Source organism: Cololabis saira, chromosome 24 (assembly GCF_033807715.1).
Source record: "Cololabis saira isolate AMF1-May2022 chromosome 24, fColSai1.1, whole genome shotgun sequence".
In the NCBI taxonomy this organism is placed as follows: Eukaryota; Metazoa; Chordata; class Actinopteri; order Beloniformes; family Belonidae; genus Cololabis; species Cololabis saira.
In genome coordinates, this window is record NC_084610.1 from 14,821,267 (window position 1) to 14,835,774 (window position 14,508).

Sequence of the window (14,508 nt, forward strand, 5' to 3'; positions counted from 1 at the left end):
GTCAACGCTTTAACAACTTAACGTCCTCTTAACAACGACAATGTTTTTAACGCACGATTAACGCGCAGGATAAAACAAAAACGCACATTCTATCAAGAAAACCTTTCTCTCTCTCTCTCTCTCTCTCTCTCTCTCTCTCTCTCTCTCTCTCTCTCTCTCTCTGATTTTATTCTCTCCTCTGATGTTAGTCTAAAGATCCTATAATCACCTTAATAAGTCTTGTTCTCCTCCATATGTACATATATATATATATATATATATATATATATACTGTATACTGTATATACATATATGTAGATAGATAAATAGATAGATAGATTCTTTGTAATCAAAGGTGGTGCCCCAACGAGTTTATTAAATTACTTTTACTTTTACTTTTTTTTGCAGCTGGAGGAAACTTAATTCTGGTGTTGAAGAACCGTGTTTTAATGGCATTGTCGTCAGTGTTGTTTAGAAGTACAATGGACCACACATGGTCCACAGTTTGGCATGTTTGGTATCAGCAGACAATATTATATGAGTAGACTGATCCTGGTGATGACATCTTTCACGACAACCACATCTCCACCGCCTCTCTAACAACTGGCTTCTGCTCCAGATGGGTCTCTGCCTCCTTTAGAGAGTAACCGGTCAGCAAACAGACCAAAGCCAACGGGACCACCTACACAGAGAGAACACACAACATCGTCAGCTTCCTCCATATTTACGTGTTGGATTGTTTCTTCACCTCCCTACCTTTCTCCTATTTTGAGCAACGTCAGTGTGTTTGTTGATGTCACAGAATGTAATCTCTTCTGTCAGCTCGTCCACTCCATAGATCGCCTTTAGAAGAGCCTCCTCACATCGTCCCTCTGGGTGGCCAGACAGCTTCTTCAATTAAATTGAGTTCAAATCAATTCACTTCTGAATGAGCATTTTTTGTTGAAAATTTAAACTTGCAGCATAGTAATTTCATTTACCTGGAGTAAACGTGTTGCTCTGCGGTACAGTTTGCTGTTGGTGACCTGAACATCAATCATGTAGTTCTGGTACGTCTTCCCCTTTAAAACGTGAGCTCCGGTGCTCACAGCGTTCAGCACCAGCTTAGTGGACAGCTCCCACTGCTGAGAGAGAGAACTCATGCATTTGTTTTCCTTGTATGTAAGCGACACTGAGAGGTGTAAGCAAATCCAGGGTAGGACTCATAGTCATTAAAAAAAAGAAGGAAAAAAATATCCAAGTCAAAAGACAGGACTGGGGAGCGTTTTGAACTGAAATGTGCGTGTCCCTGTGTGTGATTTACCGCACGTAGTAAGCTTTCCGAGGCTGTAGCTCCCTGAGCCCAAGTGAAGTGCAGCCTGGACGAGCACAGCTTAATTATTTCATCCTGCAAAAGAGAGACAAATCAACTAGGAACATGGGTAGCAACGTACATTAGCTGAACAGTAAGCTAGTCAAGTACTTGTTGTAGAGCAGCTTCATCGTTCCTGTCGGTCTCATGATAAACAGCATGGAGGTTAGACGTCTTCTCTTTCACTCTGCGAGCCAACTTCACCACCTCATTGAAATCATCTGCAGAGAAAGGCTGTCAGAACACAGGTATACTTGATTTTGGACAAAATCCAAACATGGAAACCAGCTCATCCTACCAGAGTGTGTGTAGAGAAGCACAACAGAGTCCTTGTCAGTGAGGGAGGGCAGGACCAAATGTAGGAAATCCTCATGTGCGATGCAAAACTCAGGACCCTGCAATTAAGACAAGATATGATATTTTCATGGGAAATGAAGCTGGCTCTTGGTAGTTAACCTCTCTATATTAGTTGCTATGAAGATATGACATGTTAGTGCTGTCAAACTGGGCTCTGAGCACTTTCATGTGTTGAAATATTGATGCACAAGAGGCAGGAGATGGATGTTTGCAGGCAGACGTGTTTCCAACCAGTAATGCAATTAAGAACGAGCAGCAACTGCGGAGATCAAGTTAAGATTTTTAAAACTGATAATCCTCTCAGAGAAACGTGCTTACAAACAAAAAAAAGAAATACTCTTCAAATGGAATAATAAGACCTTGGAGAATACCTAATAACTAAGTGTCCATGATACTCTGGAGTGGCAGAGTAATCTGGTACCATGTAGCAACATCAACACTCAGTTTCTGTCATGGTTTGTTGCTTCCTGTTTTATTTTGAATCCTGCGTCTTTGTGTTTCAGTTCTTGTTTGACTTTCCTGCTTCCCATCAGTCCTGATTGTCTGCACCTGTGTCTCGTTAACCCTTGTGTATATCTGGTCTTGTCTTCCTCTTGCTCCCTGCTGGTCCGGACTGTCTTGTCCTCCATGTGCCATGTTGTGTTTTTCTGGATTTGTAAAGTTTGGGTTCTTGTTTTGATTTTGGATCCCGCGTTGCAGCGTTTTTAGTTTGAATAAATCAACTTTTTTTTTTAAACTCCTGCCTTCTGGTCTCCTGCATCTGGGTCCTACTCCCTTACACTTTCAGAAGTTTAGAGAAAGACAATCTGATCGAAACTGACTTTTTTTTTTTTTAGGAAACGGGTCCCATTTAGCTTAAATAAAAAGTTGAGCTTTATGGCTCAAGTGAGGAAAATGTATATCTAAGTAGGTATTTTGGATAAAGAGTGGAGAAAACAAAGCTGCAGTTTTTGTAAAAAGAACGGCTTCCTTGCCATTAAGCATAAGGGGGGATCGTTCATGGCTGGGGCTTGTGTGCAGCCACTGGCATGTGGAATATTTCATTATTAGATCCAACAATACTTTCAATTCCCAGCAAAATCTGGGGAAAACAATTTCTGACACCTTAAAAGTCAACTTAAATGACAAAAAATAGAAGCACATAACAAAGCTGCAGAGCTAGAAGAGTCTGAAAGACTCTTTGTGGGAAACAAAACTGACTCAAGAGCTTAAAATGTGTCATTTTAATTTAACAAATCAGGTCCATTTTTTTTGCATAGCTATCTAAAGTAAACATTTGCATGTCATTACACTGCAAAAAGCACCCCCTCTGGAAATAAGCCTAATAATGAAATCTAGTCAAAATTATCTAATTTAAATAAATACAATTCTGGCAATGGCAAAAAAAAACTTCTTGACTAAAATTAAAACTAGCAAAACATCTGAAATATTCTTCTGGCTTTCTTGAAACAAGGCCTTTAAAAAACATTTTAAGAAAATAGTTTTTGCAGTGTAAAGCTGCATTTTGTGCTCGCAGTCAATAATGTGAAGAAATAAATGTCAAGGAACAAAAATCTGCCTTTATTTACGTTCAATACGCAGACCAAAACACAATGAGAGGAAAATCATTTAAAAGCAGACGCCGGTGCTCCACTGAGCAGGTAGTGTGGTGTGATTTATTCAAATCCTTCTGTGTTAATCTACTAATGATGTGCTGGAGAGAAAGAAGTGTCATTATAGGATGAAAATAAGACCTCAGCAGCATTTTTGTTGGATTTTCCTTGGATTTTAGACATTAAATCACAGACAAACCAATGCACTAATGTTTGCAGCCGGTTACTTTTGCCGAAAGAGGTTCAGAGATAAGTTCAAACGCCTTCACTGTGTAAAATCCTTCCTTTTCATGTCATAATTACTTTTCATCCATTCTGATGTCTACTCATTGTTTCATTCACATACCAGCGAAGTTAAAGGTCCTTCATTGTTGTCGAATTCTTCGTATCCTCCACTGATGAAGCCTCGGATGTCTTCATAATCTAGGACGCAGACGCATAATTAAAACGTTTTATGTTTACAAATTAACTGCTCATGTTTTTGAAGAAATATTCTTTCAAACACAAATAAAGACGTGTTGTTCTGTTGCCAATCAGGCCAGAACCCTCTCACCTGCTCCAAACGTGGGGTTACACTCACTGGCGTCAATGAGGCCGACCAAAGCCAGGGAGCCCCAGCCGAGGTAACAAACACGCCCGCGGAGCGACAAACTGAAACCCAACCAACATGATGATGATTAAGCTCCAAATCAACTGAGGATGAGACTGTGAAAGTGGCCAGAAAGTTCCAACACACAACAAAGAGAATACTGCAGACATTTGTTTTTTTGTCACTGTAACCACTTTCCTTATCCCTTTTTTTCTCCTTCATTTACTTTATTGAACTGAATACGATGCAGAAATGCAGGAGACAGAGACAAAGGGAGCAGCACAGCCAGCAGAAGACAAGGGGCAGCAAAAGGAGGAGACACTGGACAAAATACACTCAAACAAGGCTGAGAACGGGGAATAAAACAGGGTTAACATCGCTGAACTCCTCCATGAGGCCACAAGCATGGAAACTTACAAACCGCAGTTCAATATCTGGGGTACATAAAGACGGGGGGGTGAGGGGGGATGGCATCCCCCCTGAAATAAAAACGATTTTCATTTAGTCATCACCAGAAAATTAACACCAGAAAAATAACTTATTTGACAATTTTCACCTGTTTCAAGTAAATTTTCACTTGAAATAAGTAGAAAATTCTACCAATGGGACAAGATTTATCTTCTCATTACAAGCAATAAAATCTTGTTCCACTGGCAGATTTTTCTACTTATTTTAAGTGAAAATCTACTTGAAACAGGTTGTTTTAAGTGTAATAAGATGTTTTTACTAAAATGAGACATTTTATCTAGAAATAAGACAAATATTCTTGTTAAGATTTTGAGTTTTTGCAGTGATCCATTTTACTTATCCTGTGAAGGACAGAGTCATATTGATAAGTTCAGAAAACTGTTTTTTATTGTTGTGTTTTGATGTATTTGATGTAAGCCCAGTGGATATTTAAAGCTTACAGAAGGCTGCATTTAACTGCTGCTATGTCATTCCTGCAGTATTTCTGCAGGTGTTTTGGTCAGTGCTATTATTTGTAATATATTATATTATTTGTAATCAGCACAAATTATCTGTCCCCATATGATAAAATCCACCATCCCCCCTGTTTTTTTTTTTTACAACTCGAGTACTGATTGTAACCATTTGGTTTTTGCCTTCTTGTAGCTTTATATACAGTTAGTCACTCTTTTAAGTTCAGTTAACATTATATTAGACTGAAAATGAGTTTTTTGGGGAGCTTTTGTTGGCACATTTGGGATTTCTGAAGTTTCTATATGATCATTGTTCTTGATGTAGCGAGGCCTTATGGTAAGCTTAATCAACTTTCCTGTTGTCATGGTTACTTGTGACAATAGATGTTCATAAGTGGCAGAATTACCAAAAGAAATCTCTTGAGAAGTAAAACATCCAAACTAGCAAAGGAAAAAATGCTCAAATGTTTATGCTTTTTAAAAAGAAAGACGAGACCTTTTTTTGTCTGATGGTTAAAGATCCAGGCTGTTGATGCAGATCAGACTAAAATGTATCTGTTTATTGTGTTAAATGTCATTAATGACTAAGATAAAAGGTTTAAAAGAGGACGCTGTACCTGCGTCCTGCAGCCTCCACCAGGCGGGTAATCCCTCCTCTCTGACAGTATGTGATCTCCACACTCCTCTCATATACTTTCATGAGCTGCAGAATACCACTGTTGGAAACAAATGAAAGAGTTTAAATTATATAGTTCGCTTCCTAATGTACACATCACATGATTTATTGATTTTCTTGTTATCCGTTTCCAAAAATAGCAGTAAACCTGACCCGAGGCCCCAAGCACGCTCACATGCATCGGATCTGACAGCCTCTAGGTGGCAGCAACACTCAATTATTGTTTTATTCAATCCTTTATAGCATGTCTCAGTTTTTCTGTCTCAGTTTTTCTGGTGCTTTTAGATTCACAGACACGACATCTATGGAGTGATACACATCAAACCGTAGGAATGTGACTCGTGTGATCCATCATGTTTGTGTGGCTGGAAACAGCGAGCACAACACATAAAAACATTTCAAGCAGCCAAGAAGGATCTGCCTGCAGGGTGTTGGCGTGAAACACATGGAAGCACTTAAAAACGCGGGCAGCGGGTCCCCTGAGCCAAGATCAGGGGACAGATCACAACTGAAGAGTTACACCAGTGCCCAGATGCATCACTTCTGTTTCCTAATAGGTTGGTATGATGCGTAAAATGTAAAAAAAAAAACATAATCCCTTGATGTGTAAGTCATTTAAACCCTGCGTTTATTTCATCCGCTTCAGTCTGGCCTCAAGATCGCAGCCAATAAATGTTTGTTCTCAAGTCAGCTCCTGCATATAGAGCAATTACCCTGAGTTTTTACATATGTTGAGGTATTATGATGGGAAAACCCCCAAATATGTTCCAATTTCATGTTGAGAAAGATAATTTACGTCTACTTCTAGACTACTACAGCCAGTCTGCTGTTAAAGACCTGTTGCCAATTAACCTACAAGAATGGAGATGTCCCACCAGGCTGGTTTTTCTTCTTCTAAATAAATATTACACTACAGGATTAAGCTATAATAAAAGAATTCTCCATTTAAACAAATAATGGAGAAAACAGAACCACAAAATAGCTCAAACCCCACACATTTGGATCAGATTGGTGCATAAGTTTACGCGACCTGATGGCATTGAGAACACTGTTTACGGCTAGTTTCACCATTTTAATCCTTTGTTTTTTGTGCCAAAACATTAAAAATCTGTTTATTGTTGTGTGTCTTAAGTAAACACAACCTCAAAACATACAACAACATATAACTTAGTCCAGCAGGATCCAGGTTCAAGCCCCTGGATTGCAACCGACCACTTTCACCACTTTGGGCCCCTGAGCAAGGCCCTTAACCCCTACTGCTCCCTGGTTGCCGTGCAAATGTTCCACTGTTCCTAGTTTGACTAGAAATGGGTTAAATGCAGAGAATAAATTTCCCCATAGTGGGATTACTAAAGGAAAATATTGATTTATTTCTGTTCATAACCTTGTCGGTTTGGTGGTCGACGGATCACCTCTGCTGTTTGCGGATGACGTGGACGGATGATAGTAACGTTGAGCTATTTTGACCAAAGTATGTTTTAGACATTGAGTCTGTTAAATAACCTGTGCTTCCCTATGAAGCTCCAGACCCCTGAGGTTCATCTGGATCTGGTTTGTTGTTGTTCCCAAGAACCAGAACCAAGCAAGGTGAGGCAGCGTTCAGTTATTCTGCTCCTCACCGGTGGAACAAACTTCCTGTAGACCTGAGGTCTGCTCCAACTGTCAGCTCCTTTAAATCAGGCCTAAAAACATTGCTGTTTACTGAAGTGTACTCTTAAATTAAATACTTACCTGCTGGACTCTACTGCCCTTACTTTTTAACAACTTGTGCTTTTTATTATTTTACCTCTTTTATTATCATTTTATTTGTTATTTACTGTTTAATTGTGTCTTGACGCTTTTAATGTTGATGTAAAGCACTTTCAATTACCTTGTGTTGAATTGTGCTATACCAAAAATGTTGAAAGAGCCATATTGGACCAAAAACACAAAAAACAAATATGTCTGGAGCCGCAAAAAATGAAAAGTCTTGTATAAGCCTTAGAATGAAGGCAACACATGCTGCATGTATCTATATTAGTTATAACTGGGGGAAGATTTTTTTTTTTCATTATGCACTTCGAGAAAAAAGTCGAAATGTCGAGAAAAAAGTTGAAATGTCGAGAAAAAAATCAAAATGTGGAGGAAATAGTCAAAATTTCATGAAAAAAGTCTAAATGTTTTTAGAAAAAAGTCAAAATGTTGAGAAAAAAGTCAAAATTTCGAGAAAAAAGTCGAAATGTCAAGATTAAAAAGGAAAGGAAAAAGGAAGAAAAAAAGGAAAAAAGAAGAAAAAAAGGAAAAAAGAAGAAAAAAAGAAGAAAAAAAGACAAAAAAGGAAAAAAAGAAGAAAAAAAAGGAAAAAATAGGTCAAACTTTTTTGAAAAAGCTCCAGGAGCCACTAGGGTGGCGCTAAAGAGCCGCATGCGGCTCTAGAGCCGCGGGTTGCCGACTCCTGTGCTATACAAATAAACTCGCCTTGCCTTGCCTCACCACATCTGCAGCTAAGCATTCACGAGTAAATAAGCTCCCGTAACTGCATCATACGTACTGCTTGGTGACGGGAACGTGGGAGAAAGTGGCAGCGTGAGCAGCGGACAAGACGACCTCCAGGAGAATCTTGGTGGCACTTCCGCCCTTCATCCTGGAAGAACCACTGATGGCTTCCGGCTGAGTGGCAAAGCACACGTGAGCATATTTTTGAGACACAAATGCAACCTGAAAAGATGGTGCAAGAATGGACATATTTGTGTAAAAGTACCCCAACTGCAGGGTTGATGAGGAAAGCTTCTCTCCTTTCAGAAAGCTCTTGCATCCTTCGCACCACGCTGCCAAACGTGAAGCTGCAGCCAGATATGGGCTCATCCCTGCGCAGAACAAAGGGATTTCCCTGTTGTGTAACTTCACCAGTCTTTACTGACGCAGATGAAATGGGAATAAATTATATATATATATATATAGGCAGTGACGGACCTGGCCTGACGGGCAGGATTAAAGCCTACCAGAACAGGAGTGTAAACCTGAGGATGCTGCAGGCACAAGTCCAGCTGACCTGCCACAAACGGAGCCTGCACAAGTCAAACACACACACACATTTACGCCACGCTTGGCATATTTGCATACTTGTTAACTGAAGCAGCAAAAAATCCTTCTCAGACTCACAGATAATCCACAGGAAATGCCGATGAACAAGACCCTTTTCTTTCCCTCACACACCTGCAGAGAGTCAGAGACTGTGCTTAGAAAAGAAAAGGGAAAAAAAAAACAGCTCCAGTTATGTTATTTATGCTACTAACATATTATGCCATAAAATCCCTGACCTTCTTCAGACTGAGCATGCCCAGTTCGGGGCTGTCCTCTGGAGCCTCTTGTGAGGAAAACAGAGCTCTGAGGAAAATGGAGACAGGAAAAAAAGATGAAATTAGAACAAATCAGGAGTTTAAGTGCCTAAAAAAGGGATGCATCCCTTTTGTATATTGTGATTTTGTTGCCTGACATCCTGGAATTAAAATATATTTTGTGAATAATTGTTCAATTTGTAATAAAACATGCTATAACCTTTTTGAAGGTATAAAAATATCTGCAACTGTGGATTGGAAACACACAACAATAAAGTGGGAGACTTTGGTCCAGATCTGCAGCAGCTCCTTCGGCCGAGGTGCGTTTTGTGTCGCTTTGTTGATCTACAGCAATTTCATGAATTGCTGAAGTGTTTAAAAACGCAGTTGTCTCCACTAGTGTGTGTTGTTTATTTGTTGGGTTTTTTTTCCCAACAAAACGTTGAGACGAGCAAAAATCAACACGAAGCACCAAGTCGAAGCATCGGTCTCTTAAAGGGACAGTAACCTCGAAATGATTATTATTGTATCATCAGTCATTAAAAGCCCACAACAAAATCACATCACAGATCGCTGGATTAAGGTCTGAACTTTTAAATGCCTCCTTTTAAACAATTACACTTTCCCTTTACGATGCTTGTGGTCATTGTCTGGTGAAACAGGGTTTTCTGTCCCACTTTTGTCCAAATCTGTGCATTTTGCTTGTTTTTTGGGGGTTGTTTTTATTTTTTGTGCATCGAAATTGATGTTTCAATGGGTGTTTTACATTTTTGAGATGTTAAAAATATTTTTTTTCTCATCCACCTTAGTATTTTGTCCCATCATGCTTTTCAAACCAACCTTAAATTTTTGTTATTGCTCTGCGACTCTGCTTCATTTTTATCATTTCTGCTGCAACACCCAGAAATAAGTGATATGTCTCATATCATTGTCAACAACCAGTTTGTCTTTCCTTCCAGACCTGAATTATCAGGTGTATTTGTGTGAATTTTGACTGTTTTTCGATTTTATTCGTGTACATCTCCCTCTTGTGTTTCAGATTTTCGGTCCACAAAATATGAAAGTTAATAGTTTTTATAAACTATGAATGAATTGAGTTTTCTTTCTAAAAAATTCCTGTATTTAACAGCATCCATTGTTTCAACTAATCTCCCTGACTTTACTGATAATAAACATGATACTGCCACCACCGTGCTTAACTATGGGGATGGTAAGATGATGAGAGTCTTCCAGATGACACCAACGTTTGGTATTGCAGCTTGTCATATTTCTTACCACCTCTTTAATTAACCCATTTTGACACTTAAATGCACACGTGTGGATGACAGCTGCACAAATATGTGGCTTCTGAAGATGTTTGGCGTACGAGAACATAATTTCTGACTTCAAAGCAAAAACAACGTCCTCCAGTTTCTCTCGCCACAGCAGGTTTTCAAGCTTCGCATGCTGATTTTGGCAAAGATTGTTGCTGATAAAGCTGATGAAACAACCAGAGAACATCTCAATCGCGAACACACCTGTCGCCTCCTGCGATGGTGTAGGAATAGACCAAACTACGGTTCATCCGCTTCAGCGCTTTGTTGAAGAACGACTAAAAATGTAGAAACAGAAACAGAAAGCACATGGCAGGACGTTATTAATACACTGTAAAAAAAAAACTGTGAAATTTACGGTAAAATACTGGCAGCTGTGGTTGTCAGAATTTCACCGTAAAAAATACGTTAACAATGTATATGACATTACGGTATGCTTTTCAGGCAACCATAAATTTCATAGTTGAGAACTGTTTTATTTACAGTAAATTACTACGAAAAAAAATTATATTGTAAACCTGTTTACAGTTATTTGCTTTAAAAACAACAGTTATAATGTAAACTTGTTTACAGTTAACCCTTGTGTAATTTACGGTAAAATACTGGCAGCTGTGGTTGCCAGAATTTCACCGTAAAAAAAATACGGTAACAATGTATATGACATTACGGTATGCTTTTCAGGCAACCATAAATGTCATAGTTGAGAACTGTTGTGTTTTACGGTAAATTACTATGAAAAACAGACATATTGTAAACCTGTTTATGTAGAAATTACAGTATGTTTTTGCTGAATGTTGAACAGTTTTATACTGTAAATTTAAATGTAAATATCAGCTAAATCTGTAATTTTAGGGTATTACGGTATTTTCAAATTAATTTGACCAAAAAATTATATTTTTACAGTAAAATTGTGTGATTTCTACATATTATTACAGTAAAGTGTATAGTTATGTACTCTTTCTTGATTTAGGGTAATATAATGTATCTACTACAGTGATATACTATTTGGGATTTTACTGTCTTTTACTGTTGCTATTTTACAGTTTTACACTGTAATTTTTATGAACATTTCTTACAGTTCACAGAAGGCTAAGCACAACATGCCATTCTGGTGAACGTTTCAGGGTGACGTTTACCGTGACGAGGAAAGCCAGTCGACCAGAGGTACCACAGCCGCTCAGAACAACAAGACTATCCTGAGGATCCTGTGAAAGAAGGGGTAGACACATTTTATCTCCCGCCACACCGACTAACAGAAATGTACCCAAATGTGCAATGAGGGAGGACAAACCTTGAGAATGAGCTCCACCTTTTGAGCAACTTCCACCAACGTTGTCACCACTTGCTCACTGAGAAGCCTCTAAAGATGACATTTCATAAGAGGAGGTTGCATTTTCTTGTCACTGAGGATGCTCATTGCTCACCAGATATCTGTACCTGGTACGCCGGACCAGTTTCCTCTTGAAAGATCTGGGCATCACAGGCCTGTAACATTGCTACAATGCTGTCGGCTGAAGCTCGATCAATGTCACGCGTAAGGGGATTGGACTTCTCCGAAACAGGAAGTGAAGGTTCATATCCTGCAGACTCAGAAACAAACAAAAAACGCTTTGAATGCTTCTTTCAAAGCTTTTTTCTTAAATAATGAATAAACTATATCTCCAGGATTTATGTGACTAAGTTACCCACTAAATCATCATACCACCACTGCCGTGCTTGATTATGGAGAGTTTCAGCTGCTACTCAGTTTTTTACCAAACATGGCACCGGGTATCAAGGAGAAACAACTCCACAAAGGACATTGCTTTAGAAATCTTGAGCTTTGCTTTAATGCAGGTTTATAAACATCGGTGGTGCTTTCCTTTTCTTTTTTAGACAGAAGAGGCTTTCTATTTCATCTAATTGTGCTAACATTGAGTTTAGCACTTTATATACTGTATTTTTCTGAGCATTGCAGTCTGACCTTGGGATGAATTTGTTTGGACACCACTCCTAGGAAGATTGACAACTGTCTTAATTTTTTTCCTCTCAAGGGTAATCTCCGACCGCTTGGACTCGCTCAAGAAAATTAGCTTGAACTTCATCACAACACGTTTATCCCTCTTTGATGTTTCCTGGGTGTAATATAGAGGTTAATAAGTCTGGGTCTTCCAGTATATAACCTTAAAATCATGCTGTCTGAACTTGGAAGGTGCAATGTGTACGATTGCTTAGTTTTTAATTGAATTCAAAAGAATATTTAACTACTTTGTTGTCAGCAAAAAACAACCAACGTTTGGACTCCCGTCCCGGTCCTGGCCGTCTTTTGTGACAACTGGATTTTGCTTTACAGTACTGTGTTACACATCAAAAGTGATTAAATTAGCTCTCTGCAAAAACTGATTTCTGAGAAAGCAAAAATGAAAATAAAAAAGCATTTTTTTCAAGAATATTAGAAGACTATTTTAGACTATTTTGCTAGTCAAGAAAAATGTTTTGCTGGTAAAGACATTTTTGCTTAAAATAAGAGACTTTTGACTGGCTTCATGAAATATTAGGCATATTTTTCTAGCTGGGCTTTTTTGCAGTGTTTGCTTCTTGACCTCCACGCCCACAAGGAGACCTGCGGAGCAGGCAATGTCATAGTGTTGCTTTAAATCTATGTCTTTTATCTACGTCTAAGTCTTTTACAGTTGGCCACTATTTAGTTTTCACTTTGGGTTTTGATTATTATCATGTTTGTTCCTGCTGCAATGACAAAATTACAGTATTTTTCCATAAATTTGACATTTTCTGTAACTCACTCCAACAAAATTAAAAAAAAACACTGACTTACTTCCCATTCGTGCGTCGCAGAGAGACAGTACATCGTGTCTGAGCTGTCCATTAGCTCAAATTCTGTCCTTATGCTCCCTGTTTTAGTTTGTTTAAAGTAAAAGCCAGAAAGCGCACTGCTTTTCCTGCCGTAGCAAAGTTCAGGTGTGGACCTTTGAGACGGAGCAGTAAAAGCAACAAGCACGCACGCTCACACATGCGCGTCCATTTAGGGCCCTGTTGCTCCTGTTTTATGGGAAACAAACTGCTCCAATTACAACAGAAGCGATCAGTAAGCGTACCACAGCAGAAGCATTTGCAGCAGGGAGATCAAACTAAAAACTTTGAAAAATCCCACTCCGAAAGAGTTGGCGCAATATAAATGAAAACCACTGACAGTGAAATTCTTTTCAAACATGCTTTTCAACCCTGCAGTGCACCAGAGATCCAACTGATTCTTGGCAGCGGTAAACTATTTACACCACAGCAGATTGTGGAGTCTGATACGTTTCATCACTGCTTCAGACTCCCACCGCCGTCTCTCATACCTGCCAGCTAACTGCATTCAGTGACACAACAGCGAGGATATTATTCACATCATGTTCCATCGTGAGAGAACAGACTCATCTTTTTACGTCTCCTAGCTCCTCCACACCTCCCCCTTTTCTTTCATGGAAGCGGCTGAATGTTTCTGGCTTTTCCTGTGGCTCTGTAGTGATTCACGCGTATTACTCATCCCCAGCTAACACTGATTATCAATGATAACCTGACATCTGATGTAGAATGTGGTGTTAACCTTTCTGAGTCAGTCCAACGCCCGAGCTGCGCGTGTGGGCTGTGTGATAAGTCAAACTCAGCTGTTGCTTCTTTAGAAAAACTGAACTTTTGTTAAGAACGGTGACGTTAATGTGTTGGCAACACATGTTCGGTGTAATTTATTAATTTATGTAATCAAATGTCTAACTAAACAGGGGCTTGTCTGGGATCCCATTATCATTCTTCGCTCTGTTTTCCTTGTTCCTGCAGATCAAACAACCTTTTAAAAATTAATTTGTCTGCTTTTGTATTTGTAATTATTTCAGGGAAAAGAGCAGCGTTGGTGTACTCCTCACAAACCAAACACGCTCACTGAATGATGCGGCGGCAGACTTCGCTGGCTGGCGGACAACAATGTCTAAATGTATGCATAATACAGTCGGAGGAGTTCAGGCAGAAAGTCTCTTGTTCTCTTCTTGCCTCGACACTTAAGCAACTCTTTTCATTATCTTATAAAATACCCGCAGAGGGGTTTGAATGAGATTATTTTCCATGTTTTTTTCAGATCAGCTGTAATTGTCAGATGCTTTGACGGAGCTGAACAAAAACCAACACATCCGATGGTGTGGAAACTCCATCCATATCATCGTTTTCTATATTTGCTCAATCTTCCTACTCAGGGTCACGGGGTCATCATAAAATATAATTTAAATCAAACTGGATGAGAGTGAACAACGAGAGTTGTGTGTTCGTGCCTGGAGGTGTTAAAAAGTGGGCAGCAGCAGTTTTGCCCGTGCTGAAAAAGGCATTACAATAATCCAGCCTTGAGCTAATTAAGGGCTGGACTGCTGTCTCCAGATCACGA

The 14,508-nt window shown here is 39.2% G+C and overlaps 1 protein-coding gene across 2 annotated transcripts; it reads right to left on the bottom strand.

Annotated features, from left to right (window-relative positions):
* Nucleotides 1-476: 476 nt before the first annotated feature.
* Nucleotides 477-13,078, bottom strand: gckr (glucokinase (hexokinase 4) regulator). 2 transcript variants are annotated; one of them, XM_061715603.1, is made up of 19 exons: nucleotides 12,910-13,078; nucleotides 11,532-11,681; nucleotides 11,386-11,454; nucleotides 11,231-11,299; nucleotides 10,299-10,372; nucleotides 8,764-8,830; nucleotides 8,606-8,659; nucleotides 8,417-8,511; nucleotides 8,205-8,310; nucleotides 7,995-8,113; nucleotides 5,406-5,504; nucleotides 3,833-3,930; nucleotides 3,626-3,702; nucleotides 1,629-1,725; nucleotides 1,442-1,551; nucleotides 1,283-1,366; nucleotides 960-1,100; nucleotides 736-870; nucleotides 477-661 (listed from the first exon to the last, which is right to left on the bottom strand). In XM_061715603.1, the coding sequence occupies exons 1-19, from the start codon at nucleotides 12,958-12,960 to the stop codon at nucleotides 548-550; spliced, it is 1,809 nt and encodes a 602-aa protein (XP_061571587.1). In that variant the 5' UTR covers nucleotides 12,961-13,078; the 3' UTR covers nucleotides 477-547. The 2 variants fall into 2 exon arrangements, with proteins under 2 accessions (XP_061571587.1, XP_061571586.1); XM_061715602.1 differs by having other exon boundaries at nucleotides 960-1,103; nucleotides 12,910-13,077.
* Nucleotides 13,079-14,508: the final 1,430 nt, after the last annotated feature.

Excerpts from the sequence above, each read along its gene's own strand:
- gckr (XM_061715602.1), bottom strand. The coding sequence starts at position 12,960 with ATGGACAGCTCAGACACGATGTACTGTCTCTCTGCGACGCACGAATGG. Across the intron at positions 3,703-3,832 it reads TAACCCCACGTTTGGAGCAG|ATTATGAAGACATCCGAGGC; the intron begins GTGAGAGGGTTC and ends TCTGCGTCCTAG. Across the intron at positions 1,552-1,628 it reads GCTTCTCTACACACACTCTG|ATGATTTCAATGAGGTGGTG; the intron begins GTAGGATGAGCT and ends CTTTCTCTGCAG.